The sequence below is a fragment of the Cyprinodon tularosa genome, unplaced genomic scaffold (genome assembly GCF_016077235.1).
Source record: "Cyprinodon tularosa strain WSP-4 unplaced genomic scaffold, ASM1607723v1 ctg32, whole genome shotgun sequence".
Taxonomy (NCBI): domain Eukaryota; kingdom Metazoa; phylum Chordata; class Actinopteri; order Cyprinodontiformes; family Cyprinodontidae; genus Cyprinodon; species Cyprinodon tularosa.
The window spans coordinates 1,500,735-1,521,815 of NW_024039030.1; the positions used below are offsets into that span (position 1 = coordinate 1,500,735).

At 38.7% G+C, this 21,081-nt stretch overlaps 1 protein-coding gene across 2 annotated transcripts in view; it reads right to left on the bottom strand.

Annotated features, from left to right (window-relative positions):
- parga (poly (ADP-ribose) glycohydrolase a) overlaps positions 1-21,081 on the bottom strand; it is a 41,680-nt gene that overhangs the window by 12,005 nt on the left and 8,594 nt on the right. For both annotated transcript variants that reach the window (XM_038293077.1, XM_038293076.1), the window contains exons 8-12: positions 18,315-18,407; positions 12,522-12,676; positions 5,549-5,628; positions 5,379-5,439; positions 5,188-5,263 (exon numbers count right to left, since the gene is read on the bottom strand). In XM_038293077.1, the coding sequence (XP_038149005.1) occupies positions 5,188-5,263; positions 5,379-5,439; positions 5,549-5,628; positions 12,522-12,676; positions 18,315-18,407 (465 nt within the window). The remainder of the gene's footprint in view (positions 1-5,187; positions 5,264-5,378; positions 5,440-5,548; positions 5,629-12,521; positions 12,677-18,314; positions 18,408-21,081) is intronic.

Sequence of the window (21,081 nt, forward strand, 5' to 3'; positions counted from 1 at the left end):
CTGTAGGTCTTTCACAACCCAAAACGAAGCACAAACAAAATGGTGGGTCCCACCTGCTCCTACCATTGGTTTAACTGCAGCAGCTCCTCTCTCATCTTTTTGCTGCTAAAGCACCCCTCCGAACAAACGACTGCTGAGTAAAAACCATAAATGATATCTGAAAAATTCTTTTTATCTAAGCGACAGCTATATCTTGTCTTCAATTGGAGTAACTTTCATGGCTGTAGGTCATCTACAACCTGAATGGGAAGAGAAAGAATAAGAAAAAACGGGTCCTCAGTCCTTAGCTTCTAACTGAGCTAGCTACAGCAGCTCACTGTCACCCAGCTTTCTGGTGCTTAAAATGTCCTCCGAACAAACGACTGCTGAGCAAAAACCGTATGAGTTATTCAAAAGATTCTTTCACCGTGACCGTCAGCCATCCTTCGACTCCAACTATGCCAACTTTGGTGTATGTGTGTCTTTCAGAAAAATATTTATGACGAGTTGAAAACACATAATGTCATTCGTTTTTCTCCCCACTGCTGCTCCAAAACCAATGAAAAACGGCTCTGATTTTGATCGATTTTAGGTCGGTCTGGAGGGTTTTTAAGGAAAAGTATTAATCCTACCGTAATTCCGAAGACATTGTGTGGGTCCAGAGATTTCAGTCTACAAACTGACCAAAAATGGTGACTCTAGCTATAAATATGTGGCCGTGAGGGCGAGTTTAAAATGTTTTTTGGTCTTAAAAAAACGGCTGCCTCACACTCTAGCTTTTCAGTCTCTCCACTCTAGAAGGGTGGATTTTGCTAAAACTTTGTGGCGCTTGAGGTCTGATTATACAAAAACCGTAGCAGTTATCAACATGCCGTCTTCAGTTTTAAATAGACGAAGGATTTATCTACAAACTGAGCTTTAAACTGTTTTTCTACATGAATGTATGCCGACACAGTGAAGTGCTGTTTTTTATGCTTTTTTTTCCCTCTCCCCATTCATTTCCTATGGGATTTTTTTTGCGACGTTTTCGCTAATAATTCGCGAACCTTCGGACTAATGAGAAAGTTTTATACAAGCACGCATCGCACCATTGGTCCCGACGCGTGTGCCAACTTTGGGCCCGATCCGCCAAACCGTGCGGGACTAGTTAGGTGCCGAAGTTTTGGTGGCGAGGAGAACTATAAGCTAGTATAATACGCGGAATAAATATGTGAGATAGTAGTAGGTGGGCCATGCCTTCGGCATGTGGCCCCCCTAATTATAAAACAAAACATACGCTGCCCTTTGACCTGTTTATGTAATGCTGATGACAGGAACTGCTGTTGTCACTCATTACTTGAAGAAACAACTATTATCTTCTCATTAGCCGTCAACAACGGTGGAGGTTTAATACAAACAAATGTCTAAGGATTACAGTTTCCTGCTTGGCGATAATCAAATTAGAGAATCATAACAAAAACAATGAACATGAAATCTTAACAGATACAATGAAATACTTATTGTCTAGCAGTACAATGGTAGAAAATACAGGTAACAGGGAAACAATGTGGACACTAAATGGTCAAATTAAGCTCAAATATGATTAAATGAACCCCACTAGCATTTTAAACACTTTAAAAATATATCTTTTAAACCATTTGTCATTTCTTAATGTATTCAAATTAGCTGTTAAACAGCTTATGATCACTGAAAGTTAAATAATTTCCATATTTAGTTCAACAAGTTTAATTTAAATTGATTTTTCACACATAGATATATTTTAAATGAGTTTTTGCTTATTTTCTCATTATGTCCTGAAACTCTCAACAGAAAAAAAAAAAAAAGGTTTCCAAAAAGTCTTTTATTTTATCGTTTGACTTATTTGGTCCGCAGAATGACGGTTTTACATTTCCCAGAGAATGCAGGTGCTGCGGTTAGAGGAAAATGAGAGAGACCAGACCCAACAGCAGTCCCAAAGGCTGATCACCTCCATGCCATGGTGCATAGTTGCAGTAAATCGGGTATTCCATGCATATGGTAAAGTAAACTAATATACTTATTTGAAAGTAACATTTTGAGAGGGAGCTAAACTGAAGTAAATTTCTAAATATAGAAAACTGAAACTTTAACATGAGTAGGTTGGCAAACTATGCTCATATGTGCTTTGATCATATAGCTGTAAACTATCAATATTAATCAAGCAAAAACACTGCAGTCTTAAGACCAACTGTTTATATAGTAAAAAATTGAGGATGCTGATATCTCTCTCCCAGAAATGTCACTTCTCTGTAATCATCCCAGAAACTATATAAGTGCAAAAAACATTTTGGTGTGATACAACACTTTCACATTCTTAAATCTTCGCCCTGGTTCAGATAAAAGAACAGTCCATTCAATCAGAAAGCGGATACTCATACATCCTGTCAGGGGTGAGGGTTCTGCTCAGTGGCCCGCAGCTACGTCAATCTATGTGACAGTAAGTGTGTTTGTATGTGCATGTTTTTCAACCAGTCACCCAACTCCTCACCCCTCTCTCTGGTTCAGCCCCTGACCTCACCCCCCTACCCCCTTCAATCTCACCCTCTGACAGGATGACAGCCCGCTCTGCCCCTTCCAAACCCAACAGTCAGCCAGTGTCCGGCCTGCTGAGGTAGGCATCAATTCTCCAGCAACTCTTTTGGCCCACTGGGTGCCTGCAGTGAAATGCCTCATCCTCGTCATTTGAATTTTCTCCATGCGCCATCTTTCCCTCATCCTCCCACCCAGGGGTCCTCTCCTCCACCCTTGCCACTCTGAGCTGCTCATGTGTACAAAAATGCTGTCAATTCCAGTAAAATTGTAAAAGAAAAAAAATTTTGCCACAGCAGCAAAGGAACACAGAGGAGTAGAACAAGATGGACTAAATCCGGAGGAAAAAAAAATTACCTCATTATGTATATAATTAAAATATTTACTTTTTTGTTTTAAAGCAGGATGGCTGTTGGCCATTGGCAGGTTTTCCAACCTTTAACTGAGGCAACAAGAGCATGGAAAGAAGCTTAAAACTGCATTATTAAAACTGTTTGGTTTTTTTAGAAGAAAGAAAATGAGTTAAATAAATATACAAATATGGCCATAGGTTTATAAAATAAAAACAAATTAAATTTGGTAAGGCAGGGTTTAAATTAAGTTCACTCAAAAAGTTAGTTTTTGAAACGATATGTGAAAGACATCTCTGTAGTTTTGTAAAACAGCGATCCATTGTATTCTTTTTACATTTAAAAAAGCACATCAACTAAAAAGCTAAGCCAAGGGTCTGCAGGTGGAATCTGTGGATGCTGAGGTTTCAGATGCCTCCAACCTTCATGTAGCCTTCAGATTAGCTTTAAGACAACATTATGGAATGGATTTCCTATCTAACCAGCTGTGTTGAAAGCTTCAAATCACCAGACAGAGAAAAACACCAGAAAGGTGCAGTAAGGCTTGATAAAATTAGGTTTTAGGTGTGTGTAGGGCTGGGCGATAAGAAGAGAATGTGATATCAAGATAAATTTGAGCTATAATCATGATAAACGATATGTATCACAATATGTTTAAATTATCTTCAGAAACAATAGAGTGCATAAGCTTGTACTGATATACTCATTCAAACCGAATATTTTGGTTTCAAATTCAAAACATTTTATTTCAACCAGCTAAAAGGTTTTCAAAAATAATGCTGCCACATTACGTCTTTTGGGGTCCTTTAGACCTTTAAGAAGAACCCAGCAACCAAACAGGAAACAAAACAAAAACACACAATACTAAATAAAATATAAATAAAAAAAGGGCTCTTTTGTGCATAATAAAAAAAAAAAAAAGATAGAATGAAAACCTCAAATTAAAAAACAAAAGTCGAAATACTGTCCAAAAATTAGAGCATTATCATAGCATCTCCAAAGTATTTGCATAGATCGTTATGTGCTGGGAATTTTAAAGAAGCACAAAAAGTTGTATAATTGAGAACATTGCCAAGCTTAGAAAACGCCTACAAAACCTCTGAACAAGACCAAATCACAACATTCTTTATTTTGCAGTGGTTGACTTTTTTAGGTCAGGCAATATATTTGTTGTACTGCGACCTTTTGCAGCAATGGTTTTGTGGCACGTCTTACATATCATCACCTTTTGTTTGACGTCCTCAGCGTGAAATCCCAAGTACCCACTGCTATATTACTGATCCAGTGCAGTTTCTCTTCAGAACTAACTCGTCTGAGCCTTCTTTAACATTCACTTGATCAGCTGAAACACCTCCTATCGCCATATTTGTTTGTAGTTTGCTATGGTGTTCGTGCCGTGCAGAAAATAATCAATGATCTAAAATAACTATTAGTTATTTTAGATCATGGATAATTAGTTTAAGAGATAAAGTCAAGGTTTGGTAACTGCTATGGGGGCAGCATATCCTGGTTGCATTTTGTAAAGTATAGCGTTTGCTAGTTTTGTCCCCTAAATTCCAGTGAAAGGAACTATTCTAATACTTCAGCATATTAAGATATTTATGAAAATGTTATGCTCCCAACTTAAGGCATCTAGGAAACGGCAACATCCTTTAGGACAAATAAGAGGGCAATCATGCCTTCATGTCCAATATTAATGTCTGGTCTCACAGATGAGCTTCTAATGGTCAAAAATTTAAATAAAGCCACTCCTAAAACTTGTGGAAAGAATTCCCAAGAGAGATAAAGCTGTTACAGCTGCAAAGGGTGGAATCATAATAAAGATGTTATTCAAGTTCATATTTGAGGCATTAAGAGAAAAAAACACCTGGGAACATAGTGTTAAACTTTAATCATAGCTGCACAACTGCAGCTTTTCTATAGATCTCTTTTATTCATTTAAGTTGTAACTCAAAAATCTTTTTTTTTCCTCAATCCTGCTTAGCAGGCTGTGTCACCTAAGGGATTTCTGCTGCTCCCTTTGGCATTTTTAAACATCTGGTAAGATAATTGGATGAGATCGACCCATTGGAGGTTAACTGTAGATGCTGAAATGTCTGCGGTATAAATATTACATGTAAAAAAAAAAAAAAAAAAAAGATCAAATTACAACCAAACAAAGCAAAAGAAAAAAACATCTATAAACTACAAACCCCAATCTTTACTTGGCAAAGTTTGCAGATTGCACAACATGAATATAATTCAACTGTAAAAAGACATGTATGCACACAACTTTAAAACTTGAGTTTTTACTAATTACAAGAAACCTTACCTGAAGCATCCCATATCCATTCTCCTCAATTGTGCCTCTACAACTGATATGTAAGCATGTCAGCTTGGTCTGTGAACTTAACACAACAAGGATAAATCAAAAATTATTAATTTGCATTAATTAATCTAAGACAAATTCTTATATTTTTCCTGAATATCATATCGGTGCATTGAATGAAAACTGATGGTTACCTTTCCCAGTCTGGTGGACTGGTAAGAACTTGTCTTGTAAACGTAATAAGACCTTTAGGTTCTGGAAATATATATATATAAAATAAAGAAAGAAAAAAGTTAAAGTTTAATGTTTTACTGACTTGATAACAGAAAGAGAATTTAGGTGAGAAGATATTTTTCAGTCTTACTTGTTTCCGTAACTCTCCTGAAGTAACAAAGCAGAGTTTTCAATTTCTCAATTTTTCTTGGTGAGGAGCCTTCAAACAACCTAAAAGAACAAATTAACAAATCAACAAACAGCTGTCAGGCTTTCTACAAATGCTAATGTGGAGATGCTAACTTGGTGATTTATTGTAAATGAATGCGATTGAGCCATACTTGAGCCAGAGTTCAATAGTTTCGATCAGAACACATTCCTGCCCATTCAGAGTCCAAACCTTATTTAATTTAAAGGAAAAGTACACCCAAAACATGATTAGCCTTCATTTTCTACTCACCCCCATGCTGAACAACACTCTGGAGTACTTTTTTGATATCTCAAATGCATCTGGAGATCTGGGAGGCTTCTTGCTGTCTGCTGACATTCAAATAATGGAGGTCTATGGCGCCCGAGACAGAAAGGTCCATAAAAGTCCACAAAAAACGTGTCAATATTCCTCCATACTGCTCGTCCAATGTATTCCAAGTGTCCTGAGTGGGTAGCATCCAGAATTTACTCGAAACGAAGTCATTTAGAATGTTTTTAGAGCATAAACAGTAGCGTATAGGATTTCCTGAAAGCGCGCGCCCGCACGTTCACAACGCTACGGAAGCCGGCAGACCAACCAGATGAAAGTGCGCATTCAGCGTCTGCTCTGCCAATAATGCAAGCGTAGAAGAAGAAATGTGCTGTTTACCTGTGCAAAGAAAGAAACAACGAAAGAAAAATGTCTGAGGACTTCAGTGTTGAGGAAGAGCATGAGTTCTTTGCCGAGCTGAATGCGCACTTTCATCCGGTTTGGTCTGCCGCGGTTTCCGTAGCATCGTGAACGTGCGGGCGCGCGCTTTCAGGAAATCCTATACACTACTGTTTATGCTCTAAAAACATTCTAAATGACTTCGTTTCGAGTAAATTCTGGATGCTACCCACTCAGGACACTTGGAATACATTGCATGAGCAGTATGGAGGGATATTGACACGTTTTTTGTGGACTTTTATGGACCTTTCTGTCTCGGGCACCGTAGACCTCCATTATTTAAATGTCAGCAGACAGCAAGAAGTCTCCCAGATCTCCAGATGCATTTGAGATATCAAAAAAGTACTCCAGAGTGTTGTTCAGCATGGAGGTGAGTAGAAAATGAAGGCTAATCATGTTTTGGGTGTACTATTCCTTTAAGTATAGTTAGTAAGACTAAGGCTGTGTCTGAACATCTGCCCTAACCCCTAAATCCCTCAATCATTATATAGAACGGTGACCATATAGTGGACTTTATTGTTAACTTAACGTTCGGATAGATCGTCACTACTTTTCGCTCTCAGTTGGTCACATAACTTCTCTGCACCATCTTTGTTATTTGTTGCCGTTGTCGGGTAGCAACAGCGGGTAGCTGTCACAAATCCCATAATCCTTTCCACGATACATCTTCTCGTCTAGTTAAAATGGATGATCACTACTTTTCAAGATGAATTGTGGAAAATCTTGAGTGCACTACTTTTTCATCCACTAGACATTCGGACACTCATTTAAAATGGCGTAGGTTCTATATACTATATAGTGCCCTATATAGTGGCGGACATTCGGACACAGACTAAGATTTTGCTGAGAAAGACTCATTTCAGGCAGACTCATGATGTGCTGTGTGGGTAGAGACATAACCAAAACACTAGCAGGAGAAGTACTGACTAAGAAATGACTCAGGAGCTGAATAGATGCCCAAGCCATAGTTTTAACAGTTTATTTTCTTTAAAGACAGAAATACTAAATGAAATACCAGGAACTTCAGGTTTGTGGTTGTAATGTGACAAACTTTTTTGCAAATCCCCATGCACATCATCTATTAAGAAACTTATAACAGACCATGAAATTCCTATGTTTGGTCAAGCTTTCTAGTGGGCACACTTTCTTGTCCACCCTTCTTTCTTTCATTGTTTCTGCCTGGGGCCATTTCAACTTTTGGAAGGTTAAGAAAAAATAATGTGTAAGAACAAGTAAGTGGTGAAGAAAAGCTTAAATGACCACATACTGGGCCTCTCTACACCCTGAGCCCATGGCTAATTAAAATAAGCATTCATCTTTTTCTCCCACTGTTTTTTGTTCAGTTAAGAGTTAGAACAGAGGGATCCAATGAATTCACAAAATTATTGCACTAAAAGCCCTTCAGTGATAAAAGAAAATCTATTAAATACAATCCATGCATGCTTTTCTAAAAGATCAGTTTTTACTAAGTGAATAAAGCAAAGGTTTGTGACCACTTAAGTTGATTACAGAAAGTCGTCCAAAAAGGAAAACAAGCTTTTCAGCCTAAGTGGATAAGAAGTTGCTTAATAAATTATATTTGAATTTCAGCAAAAGGCAAAACACCAAATAAAGGTGTGCTACTGTATCTATGTGCATTCTTTTAAAAGGGACCATTTTTCAAATATTTATAAATGGTAAATTTAAATACAGTTAACTGCTTCTTAATGAACCACATTCTGCATTACAAAGACAACATAAAAAAGTTGTCTGTAGGTTTTTTTTTTGCTTTCTTTTCTAAAACGGTAAAGAATAGGGAATGTATGAGCATTTTTCCCCCTCTGTAAAACGTGTTTCCTGTCACAGTAGTCTCAAACTGCAGAAAACACAAGTTAAAGAAGTCTCCTGCCTGCTGCGCTGCCCCTCCATTGCATCCATCACTTAGCAGAGGACAAACCTTGACAGTTCTGCCAAAACAGCAATCAGCAGATTGCTTGCTGCCCTGCTTGTCCAAGACAGAGAGCTACTGTAGCCAATAAGCAAAGTGACGGACACTCCCTCAATTACCAGGAGAAAGGGAGGGTCGGTAACGATCCAGGGCCCGTTTTAGACTGCAGCGGTTGTCTTATTTCATCTTCTCAGAAAGACCACAGCCAACCCCCTCCTGCTCTTATTCTTTCCTGTTTTTTCCTGCTGGTAGAAATGCTGATAAGGGCCCAAGTGGTTCTAAAAAAAAAAAAAGCCAGCAATGCAACTGAATCAATGTTTATATTATTACAGCATTCTTGTAGATAGCACTTGGAGAGGCAAAGTTGGGCCATAGAACAGATAAATGAAAAAAATTTAAATTTTAGACCAAAGGACAACAAAGTGAACATTATTTAATTTTATAAATCCAAACCTTTTCAGTAGAACAACAGTAGTTTGTTAGGGACCACATGTTGGTTATAACATTACTACTTCCTACCACTAATGAGAAGGAGGAACATCAAGACAAGAGGAAAAGCAGGTTTTGGGAAAAGGGGGTAACAGAGGAGTCATCGCTGTCTCAGTGATGACCCTTACCATAGGGTGGAAAACTTTCATCAGCTGCAGCTGAAAAAGCAGAACTGGCAAGGTATCGATATGAATAATGATACCAGTTTTGTCCAAAAAAGAATCACGAAGCTTGATTTGATCTCTCCTTACAAACTTTCTCAAGTTAAGTCATTACATGAAATTAACATCAAATTATCTAAATAGTAGGGGTGTAAATAATAATCGTTTTGTATCGATGCATCGATCCAACAGCCGACGATCCGATGCATCGATGCGTCCGCAAGAGTATCGATTCATGTTTTTTTTTTCCTCCGGTCTATTTTTATCCATTTGCTCCTGGACGTAATTCTCCCTTCCGTGCTGCGGTGGCGCTAAACCTATTTTGCCCTCCTACTGCGCTTCCTGGTTATACTCTTACAGCAGTGTGTTGCAGTGAGCTTGACACAGACATTTTTGATTTATGCCCAATATTGAAGCATGGTCTGTGCTACACGCTGTGGGTCTAGATACGGCCGAGGCGGTGAGGAAGTGGGGGCGAGTTTAGTCTGACGACGGAGGGACATGAGGGCCAAAAAGAGCGGAGATCCAGGTGGAAAAAGGGTCCCAGCGTTCTCACGCACTTTGCTCTTCTAGCGGGTCAAACATTACGAGTTGTTTTCCGCAATTTCGGTTATAAAAACAAAACAAGCTGCCCTCCTGTCCGCGGCACTGTTTGCAGTGAGCTACAATTTGGGAGAGGTGCAGCAGAGCGTCTGTGAAACGGGGCGGGGACGTCTGGAGCCGAGGTATTGCATTGCACTCATTGCACTGATTTTGTGCAGTATTTTTTGATGCAAGGCCTTTCAGAAGCTATAACACAGGGGCATAATTATTTTTCAGTGAATGAGATTTTAATAGGAATAGGTGGAGGGCAACTTTTCTACTTCTGTTATACAGGTGCTGGTCATAAAATTAGAATATCATGAAAAAGTAGATTGATTTCAGTAATTCCATTTAAAAAGTGAAACTTGTATATTATATTCATACATTACATACAAACTCATATATTTCAGATGTTTATTTTGTTTAATTTTGATGATTACAAATGACAACAAATGAAAATCTCAAATTCATCATATCAGAAAATTAGAATATTACTGAAGACCAATAAAAACAAAGGATTTATAGAAATGTTGGCCAACTGAAAAGTATGAACATGAAAAGTATGAGCATGTACAGCACTCAGTATTTAGTTGGGCCTCCTTTGGCCTGTATTACTGCAGCAATGCGGCGTGGCATGGAGTCGATCAGTCTGTGGCACTGCTCAGGTGTTATGATAGCCCAGGTTGCTCTAATAGTGGCTTTTAGCTCTTCTGAATTGTTGGGTCTGGTGTATTGCATCTTCTTCTTCACAATACCCCATAGATTTTCTATGGGGTTAAGGTCAGGAGAGTTTGCTGGCCAATTAAGAACAGGGATACCATGGTCCTTCAACCAGGTACTGGTAGCTTTGGCACTGTGTGCAGGTGCCAAGTCCTGTTGGAAAATGAAATCTGCATCTCCAAAAAGTTGGTCAGCTGCAGGAAGCATGAAGTGCTCTAAAACTTCCTGGTATGTGGCTGCGTTGACCCTGGACCTCAGAAAACACAATGGACCAACACCAGCAGATGACATGGCACCCCAAACCATCACTGACTGTGGAAACTTTACACTGGACTTCAAGCAACGTGGATGAAGTGCCTCTCTTCTTTTCCTCCAGACTCTGGGACCTTGATTTCCAAAGGAAATGCAAAATTTACTTTCATCAGAGAACATGACTTTGGACCACTCACCAGCAGTCCAGTCCTGTTTCTCTTTAGCCCAGGCAAGACGCTTCTGACGCTGTCTGTGGTTCAAGAGTGGCTTGACACAAGGAATGCGACAGCAGAAACCCATGTCTTTCATACGTCTGTGTGTGGTGGTTCTTGAAGCACTCACTCCAGCTGCAGTCTACTCTTTGTGAATCTCCCCCACATTTTTGAATGGGTTTTGTTTCACAATCCTCTCCAGGGTGCGGTTATCTCTCTTGCTTGTACACTTTTTTCGACCACATCTTTTCCTTCCCTTCGCCTCTCTATTAATGTGCTTGGACACTGAGCTCTGTGAACAGCCAGCCTCTTTAGCGATGACCTTTTGTGTCTTGCCCTCCTTGTGCAAGGTGTCGATGGTCGTCTTTTGGACAACTGTCAAGTCAGCAGTCTTCCCCATGATTGTGTAGCCTATAGAACTAGACTGAAAGACCATTTAAAGGCTTTTGCAGGTGGTTTGAGTTAATTAGCTGATTAGAGTGTGGCACCAGGGGCCATCAATTTTGAACCTTTTCACAATATTCTAATTTTCTGATATGATGAATTTGAGATTTTCATTTGTTGTCATTTGTAATCATCAAAATTAAACAAAATAAACATCTGAAATATATGAGTTTGTATGTAATGTATGAATATAATATACAAGTTTCACTTTTTAAATGGAATTACTGAAATCAATCTACTTTTTCATGATATTCTAATTTTATGACCAGCACCTGTATGCTGTTGTTTCTGAAATATTGTTGTCTAGCCTGTAAGGTGTTAAAAAAAAAAAATTATCGAATCGTATCGTGGCGTATTCTTGAGTATCGAAAATAATTGAATCATTGGGTCAGGAAATCAATACTGAATCGAATTGCCATGATGGCTGTGATTTACACCCCTACTAAATAGGTCCGCAATATAAGAGCCATCTAGGAAGCAAATAGGATATATATATATAGGATTTTCAAATAGGCTAAGATGCAAATGTTAGCTTTTGTTTCAATGAGAGCTGATATTTAGCTTTCAAAGTCACAATAATAAGACAATGATCATCTACTGAAACTTGAGAGTGCACAGACCCCTAAACGTCTTTAAATATTATCATAGCCTTTTATGGGACAACAATAAGGTATAACACTTAGATGCCATGTAAAGTAGTAAGCTTACAGCTTGTATATATCAGTACAAACTGGATGTCCTCTAAATAAATATACAGCCATTAAAGTCTTAACAACTGGGGATAAAGTGAGCTGTCGTTGTTACAGTGGGATTGGACGAATTTAAATAATATTAGATGTAAACCTGCCAGGAGTAAGACAACATTAGGCTTTAAATTTGTGCATTCACTCATCTCAAATAAATAGGCATCTAAAGATTATGATTAATCGAGGAAAACAAGACAACTGTGTAATTCAAACCAGTATAGAGGAAGTTTTTTAGTTAGCCTTCTGTTATTTGGGTCTCCAGGCTATTAACTGTAGAGATAATAGTAACAGAAAATACTAATTCAAACCACACCTACAACAATCTTCATTCTAAAAACGGACCTGGAAGGGAGGAATGAATCTCAGCCCAAACCCTTTTCTAGTAATAGAAGTTACAGCGAGCATCGCAAAACTAATTATCAGGTAAAAACAAAAGTAATGGTCCGCCATCTGGCCTCCATCAGCGAACTATTCTATATGTTAAAAATGTAAAGAACCTAAACATCAACAGGATTATTTAAACTGGTTACAAATAAAAAAAACAGATTTTTGTTACAATTGTTTTTCCAATGCAGTAGCTCCCCCTGATGGAAATAATATTTCAATGTAAGGAAGAAAAAAAAAAAAAAAAAACATAATTTTGTACCATTTTTCCCCAGGCTAAGAGTTTACCTGTAGAAGTTGATTTCAGGATAGTTGCCGTACTCCGACCTGCGGGAATTGCGTCGTGGGAAAGTGCAGAAGAAGGCGTTGGCCAAAAGACAGGCTATTTGCTCTTGAGACAGAGTCAGGGAATGGTTCATACCCGACTTTAGAAGAGGAATTGGCTAAAGGGAGACAAAGCATACAGAAAGACAACATAGGCATAAAAAGACAAGAAAGATCAATATATATATAAAATCATGACATAAGACAATGGAAGGCAAAACTGAAAATACATGCAGGATTTTGTAGGAGTAGCATAATAGCTTGGAAGGCTAATGAGAGCAGAAAATCAGTTTAGCGATTTAGCAAGCAGGAGATAAGGAGGGTTCCATTAGTTAAATGGGTGGTAGTAATTAAGGTTCCGGTTTTTTTTTTTGCTCTCCCTCAGGTTCGTTCAGACACATGGGGGCCATCAATCTTTACTGATTAGGGCTAAGGAGTCTCCCAAGGCCGCCAAGTAGGCAGATCAATACAAGCTCTAATCACACACGCATAAACATGAACTTTTCATGTCTAATACTACAGACAATCTCTATACTTTATAGCTAAGAGTACAGTTCTGATTACAGTGCTGAAGTGCTGCTCTCTTTGAAAAAGTCACTGGAGGGTTTTTTTCCCTCTCCTTTCCAAGTGGGAGTTGAATTCAGCAAATTAAATTAACAAAAGACTCTGTAATAGATAACGCAATTACAAAAATACCAATCTTGTAATTATTCCTGTACTGCCATAATGGATGACTTAGTCTGAAAACAAAGACAAATGGAGATGACATTTCGACAGATCTCTAAGACAGACCAGCTGTATGTGCTGGGAATTAAAGAGAGGTCTGTTGGCTTTAATGGTCACTAGCATGTCTTCCCTACATCTATTTCTCAATGATAGGAATTCCTGGTGCAGAATGTTTACTTTAGTAATGAAGGAATAGTCATTAAACACAGCATACAAGAACAAGACCTGTAAACAAAGAAAATGCCATGTTTATTGACCTTTTTACATAAAAAACAGGCTTGATGAGGATTCTTTAGTACAATCTAGTAAAGACGTTTAGCATTACAAACACGTATTATGTGTTCTTAAAAATGTAGTACCAATAAAATGGGGGTACTATATTAAAATAAATAAATAAAAAATAAAACCCCACTTTCCAAAAAAAGCATCTCAGACATTTTGCTGCCGACACAAACCGAACCAGCAAAATCAACCCTCGGAACATTTCAAACTAGGGAAATAAATGTGAAATGTATTTTCAACTTTGTAATTCAGCGAAAGCATTTTGGAAGAATCTTTTGTTTATGGTGTATAAAAAGTTAATCAGAAAAGAAGTCCTTTTTATAAGTTTTCTTGTTGGAAAATTCAATGCAATGTTTATAATGGCTTTGTGTTGCTGTTTAACAGATTTTACACTGTTTAACAGATTTTACACCCAATACTCTCAGTTGGTCAGCAAAAATAATAAGACCAGGCTTTACACCTGAGGTAGCTCAACAAGCATCTACTTCCTAAAGCACAGGAGCAGCAACCCAAAAAAAAAGAAATAGTTTAAACCTTGACATTAATAGTCACATAAGGGAATTGAAATCATATTATCAAATGTAGTTGTTGTAGAGTTGATATCTGTGGGCAGGATTTCTGTAGAGGTCAGTGCTACAGCAGATCTGAAAAAGCTTCTGACTGAAGACAATCTGATGTTATAAAACAAGCTGATGAAGGGAAGATCAGAGTTGTACTTGATCCTCATTTTATTGTTTCTAAAATCATCTACAGGTGGTCCAGAGGAGTCCCAAGAACAGAACCCATATTCTGTTTCAGCTTGATTAAGTTGGATGGTCCGATCCAGCTACACTACACATCAAGTACTAAGCTGCATGCTTTTATTAATTATGATCATTAGACAGCAATCTGAAAGAAGCTTTTTCTCCCCATTTATATTCACAAATTGTTGGATTCCTCTCAGACACCGAAACAATTGTCTGTGCAAATCTCTTTTATAAAAACTGTTGTTCATTTGATATACGAACAGCATATTTGTTTACACCAAAAATTTGTAAATCTGTAAACATGTTAGATTTATTTAATTTATTTTACTTCTATAAAAAGTATTTAAAAACCTTAAAGGTCATAGCTACAACATTTTAATCAATACTATTTTTTCTAGGGATGCACGATATTGGGATTTTGGTCGATATCCGATATGCCGATATTTTAAAACTCATGTAGCCGATAACGGATACCGATACCGATGTTAAAGCTGGACAAAAATAAGTCGTCAATGAAAATAGCAGTTTTGTTATCCATTTCTGACACTTTGAAAAATAATATACTCCAATTTTCTTATGCTGATATCAAATTGATTTTTAAAAACGCGGTATCGATCTATTTTACTTTCAAAATCTCGTGAAATTTCATCGTTCTGTTACAAACTCTTGTGATATTTTGCAAATTCTTGTGAGATTTTGTAAGTAAAATAGATCAATACCACGTCAATATATCAACATATAAAAATATGGCAAAATTTCGTGAATTTTCGGGGGATTTCGTAGCATAAAGATGACATATAGCAATATTTCATTAGTAAAAGAGATTGATATGGTGTTTTTAAATGGCAATATATCAGCATATGAAGATATTGTGATATTTTAATGTATCAATATTTTTTCCCTCGTCTTTAGAAGTTTTTAAGTCTGTAAAAAAGACGTTTTTGAGGAAGAAGAAGAAGTAGTATTTTTATTTGTTTTTTTAGACTTTAGACTATGTGTGTTGTAACTGCGACTTTTGAGACCACCTCATTGAGGAGATGATGAAAGAGTGGCTGAATGTAAGGAGACCAGGTGTTTTTTTTTCCACTCATCACCATCGCTGTTATTCTGTGACTCCATGCGTGCCCATCTCACAGCTGATGTGAAAAACATGGTGAAACAAATTAAGCTGTGCTCGCTGTTCAACCGCTTGACATCGGTGTGAACCGGACCCAGCAGGTGCAGCAGAAGCAGCGTGTTTACATGCAAAGTCAATGGTTGACGCGCGTATAGGTGCAGCAAAAGGTCCTGCAGCGCGTTTTGAGCTGCAGGTGCAGCACGTCGGGAGCGTTTAAGCATCTGCCAACGCGCTGCTGCTGCTCGAGATGGAAAAATTGAAGTTTTGCTGCTGGAAGCGCCGCATCAACCAATCAGAGAAGCTGATCTGGGAGCTGACAGCGAGACAGACACAGCGCTCTGATGACTTATGATATTAAGGCAAATGAAAAAGGCTGGATGGATGAGGAGATGATGAAAGCGTGGCTGAGGCAGGTGTATGTGAGGAGACCAGGTGGTTTTTTCCACCCATCACCATCGCTGTTAATCTGTGACTGCGTGCCCATCTCACAGCCGATGTGAAAAAAAAGGTGAATCAAATGAACGCTGTTATCCCGGGGGTCTGACAAAGGAACTTCAACCGCTCGACATCGGTGTGAACCGGCCGTTCAAAGTAAGGTTGCGAGCGGCGTGGGAGCGATGGATGACAGACGGAGACCACAGTTTCAGGAAAAGTGGAATGCAGCGCCGGGCGAGTTACGCCACCGTTTGCGGATGGATTACAGATGGACTAACGTGTCTGCTGGCACTGTTGTTCAAGCTTTCGCAAAAGCCGGCATTATTTCTGAGGAGCCGCGCTGCACGGAAAGTGACTCTGACAGCGAAGAAGGGGAAACTGGCATGTCTGATTTAGCGCGGCTGTTTAATTCAGAAACAGAGGATGATGACTTTGATGGGTTTGATTAATACTTTGTAAAAAATACATGAATAAAGCACAATCATACTCAGTTTTGCTCCCGCTCTATTTTTCTACCTGAAAACTTAATTCAACAGCAGCCTCTGGGCCGGGTCTCCTCCGGGTTCACCGCGGCGGCTGGCAGGTGTTTTTTCATCTAAATACTGTAAATTCTCTAATATAGGCCCGGGCCTTTATTTCACTCAAGTGCATCGCGGTCCAGGCCTTTATTGGAAGGAGGCCAGAATTAGAGACAGGCCTCTATTGCTATTTGAGCAAAACAGACTACCAGTGGAATGAATAAAAAATTAGATTTTGTGTCTATTTGAACCTATAAAACACTAGGTTCATTTATTGAACAAGAACAGTTACCATAACGGTATACAGAAATTTAACAACAAATAGCCTACCTGTAATTCAGGCTAAATTCCAGTGGAAAAAAACGTAGCAAACATACCAGTAGTGCAACTAGTGCAATGTAAACACTTAACCATACATGGTGATAATTAGGCTGTTTTATAACAAAAAGCAACTTACAGGTTTAGACACCTCCTCGCTCACTCAAATTGTCTCGCTTGGTGTGAAGTAAAAAAAAAAAATCCTCCAACTCTGTTTAATCCTCCTCCTCAGTTTCCTCCTCCTCAGTTTCCTCCTCATCTTCATCTCTCCCTGTATTCTCCTCATCACTCGCGCCAGTCTCTATCACAAGTTCATTATTGTACAGTTCCTCTTCGTCCTCCTCATGTTTTGCCGCGTGTCTGTTTTCTTCCTCGCGCAAACGGGCAGCAGTCAGGGCCTGTCGTCCAGCAGCGCAGGGCTGTGGTACTTGTATGTTACTACCACAAGTATAACGTTGAGGTATGCCCAGAAAAAACGTTTATAGCCCCGGCCTGTATAAGAGACCGGCCATTATTTACCTCCGCCATCAGCGAGACAGGCCATTATTAGAGACCCGGCCACTAATGGAATACAGGCCAATATTAGAGAATTTACGGTAATCTAAATCTTACAGCTATATTTGCTGTGATCAGTGGGAATAAAGTAGTTTTAATATGTTTTAAAGTGAGAAAGTCCACCTGAAAACTTAATCATTGCAGTCAGTTCATCCAGATTATCTATTTTTGTCGGAGGCGCTCAGACCCCCACATACCAGCGGTACACCGACAGTAGAAATCCCTTCAACAGCAGCCTCTAGGCCGGGTAGCCTCCGGGTTCACCGCGGTGGCTGGCAGGTGTTTTTCATCTAAATAATTTAAACTGCAGGCACCAGGATACCGGCAATAAAAGCAAACATATTCCGTCGGCAGGTTTTAGGATTTTAAGTTAATTTAGAAGTGATCACAGTGCTCTGTCATCTGCGATGTGTCTGTCTCACGGCCAGCTCCCAGGTTTGATTAATACTTTGTAATAAATACATGAATAAAGCACAGTCATACTACTCAGTTTTGCCCCAGTTATGCGCAGTAGAGGTATTTAAAGGTAGTAGAGGGCATGTACCTGTATATAAAAAACGCGCCCTATAGTCCGGTGCGCCTTATGTGTGTGTTAAATACAGAAATGGCACACATAACTGAGACTGCGCCTTTTAGTACGGTGCGCCTTATGGTCGTGAAAATACGGTACCTTTTGCCAGGTTCTAGTGGCTCTATGGTAGCTCTGAAGAATGGCTTTCTTCAAAATAAAAATAAAACAAGGGCGAGCATCAGACAAGCTTTTGAGCACTGTTGCCAACTTAAGGAAGCAATGGGATTCAGTGGGCTGTTTTTCTTCTAAACTGGTATGTTGAATATTTTGCTTAATTAGCATTAGCCAACATGTCAACACTTACTGGCTGGGAGGAGTTAAGCTTATAGAGATCACCTTTAAATATGAGAACACATAACCAGAAACATAAATTAAATTTTGGAGAGTTTTTAGGATACATGATTGATTGAAAGAACTACAAAAGGAAACATAACATACGTATGTTAGGAATATAAAAAGCATGCAAATCTCCCAGTCCTATAAACTTACCGTTGTGCAAAGGTGGGGAGCGCGAAGTGCCAGATGTACCATAGCAGGCAGTACGGCCTCGAACAGCTGCTGCACCTCACAAAGTTCAAGATACTGGAGAAAAGCCAAAACACGAAAGCAGAGTCATTTTTTTCATCCAATGGGTTGGAAGCGCTCAATGTTACAAATCGCAGTCCGTTTACTGGTTTCCTTCCAAATTTTAGATATAACAAAGAAAGAAATTAGCTTTTCCTGTTGCAGCTCTCAAATCATGAAATTGTCCACTGCCGTAAATTAAAAAAGCCAGTTCACAAACCATTTCTAAATCTGCTCTGAACTTTTCTGTGGCATTTCTGTTAAAATTTAGAATGTTGATTTGAATTTTTTTAATTTTTGTTTTTTCCCCATCTCTGTTATGGCTCAATGTTTAAAAAGTGTTATAATGCTGAAAAGTCATGGTTTAGAACTCAGTACCAGCAGCCAGATTTGAACCTTTTCTAAAACAGAGCATAGAATTCATATGTTGGAAGAAAATACTGACATGATTTAGGCTACTAAAGATAATAGAAAACCTACTTCAGAAATGCAGAAAAACTATAAATGTTACATAAATAAAATGTTGGGCTAGTGTTACAATTGCCATATACCGCATTTTCTGGACTATGAGCGGCTACTTTTTTCCCACGCTTTAAACCATATGGATTATAAGAAGGTGCGGCTTTTCTGTGGACTTTCCTAACGGCCACAGGTGGGAGTGGGGGTGAAAGAAGGGCCTCTATTTCATTTAGCACAAAAACATGCTAGCAGCAGGCACAATGGGAACAAATGTCCTAAATCCACATATCTTGACATTTATTGGCAGCATTAAAGTTGCCGAACCAATGAAGAAACTGGGCTCAACTCCTGAAGAGCTGAATTAAAGAGCCGACAAAGCCCCCATTTTCAGTAGAAGCCCTTACTGCTGCGAGCTAACAAGCTAAGAGGAGCTAGCATTCTTCTTCATCCCTAACTTAGTGGCGATATGTAGTGCTCCCCCTACAGGTTTGGTGGGAGACAGTTCAGTAGATATCAGCGGCTTATAGCCTGGTGAGGCTTATATATGTACTTTTCCAGCGTTTTCAAAAAAAATTAGTGGGTGCAGCTTAAAGTGAGGTGCGCTCTATACTCCAGACAATACGTATATTTCATTACTATAAGTCTAATTTTTATTATTTGATGTTTACCAATTGTATTGATGAACAAGGTATTTGTATTATATCATAGCTACACACTTTTATGCATTTCTTGTACAGTTTTAATTTATGAATTTAGCTCACTGCAATTTTACCCATTAAAGTTTAACATCTGCATATCTATTTGCATGTTTTTATTTTGTTTTTCATTTCCTGCATTTTACTGTCCCCAGTCCCAGCTGGTTGTAACAAACCAGACTGTTCTGCTCCATGTGGTCTTCGATAAAGTCAATGTAATACATCCTAGATATCAAACTGCACCAATGTTTTCAAACAAGGACCGAAACTGCTGCTGAGCCACTCGGAGCACAGAACGCATTTAGAGGAAAGTATCATCAATCTGAAAATGAGCCCGCCATGAATGAGGCATCTATACTTCAGCTGCCGCTTACCTCAGCATCCATTGGCAATTCCCACTAAAATACACATCCAGGTTTTCGATCATACACCCAGATTTACAACACAATCATTTATGAGTGTATTGGCTTCGAATGTCACAGTCATCAATCACTTGCCTTATTCTATCAAGGTAAGCAGAGGAGCTTGGTCTGATTAAATGGACCTTCTGGAGCAAATGCAAATGACCAATTGTGGGGAGAGTGGCAGGCTGGTTGATTTTCAAGAGGAAGTCTTCTGCGCTTGACTTGGCTAGGAGCATTTATATGGCTGCAGAGCAGGTCTGACTAAATGCTGTCAGAAGTAATGAGCTGGCAGACATCCTAAAGTGCTCTGTTGGGACTAATAGATAGTAGTTGGTGATGCAGCAGGATGATGACAGAAACGGAGTAGCTGCATTTACAGCAGATAAAGCAGCAATGTGGCCACATGGTGAGGCAGTGCAAACCAAATGGTTTTCACATTTAAATATTTTAAATCGTCTTAAAACATATCTTAAGATTTAGAAGTTACTGGTTAATTAGGCTTAGATATCTTGATTAAAAAGCAAATATCATTTCTTGAAGGGTAAAAACTGTAGCAGTACTGGTTTTTGTACGTACAATATATTAGCCAGAAAATCCTAATCCTGTTCGGTCCACACAAACATTCATCAGATGGTGACACAGTGACAGTTTCATTCAGCTGAGAGGGAAACACTATGGCGATTTACAGACAAGCTCTAATTTGGAAAAAACCTTTTTCTTTTCTGCCCCTGTTGCACATTGAGAGGCACGTCAATCATTGGCTCAGGGGTAATACACCTCCACATAATTACCCCAAGGCAAAAAAAAAAAATGTTGCTTAGAATTTGATTAAGCAATCCAGGGTAAGGGGAGGAGCAATAGTTTCATTCTCAATGGTTTTAAAGATTTGTTTTTGTTAAAAAGCAGTTCCTCTGTGTAACAGGACTGTTTTTGAATTTGTTGATCTCACCATAAAGCCAGGAGGTGGACCACAGTGCAGCAATCAGCTATTTAAACGCCGCTGCACTGCAAAAACAATCTAAATATGAGTAAATGATCTTAAAATAAGTAGGTAAATAAAGGATCTGCCAATGGAATTAGTACGTTTCCCTTAAATAAGATCATTATATATGGATATTGAAATAAGTGTTTGAG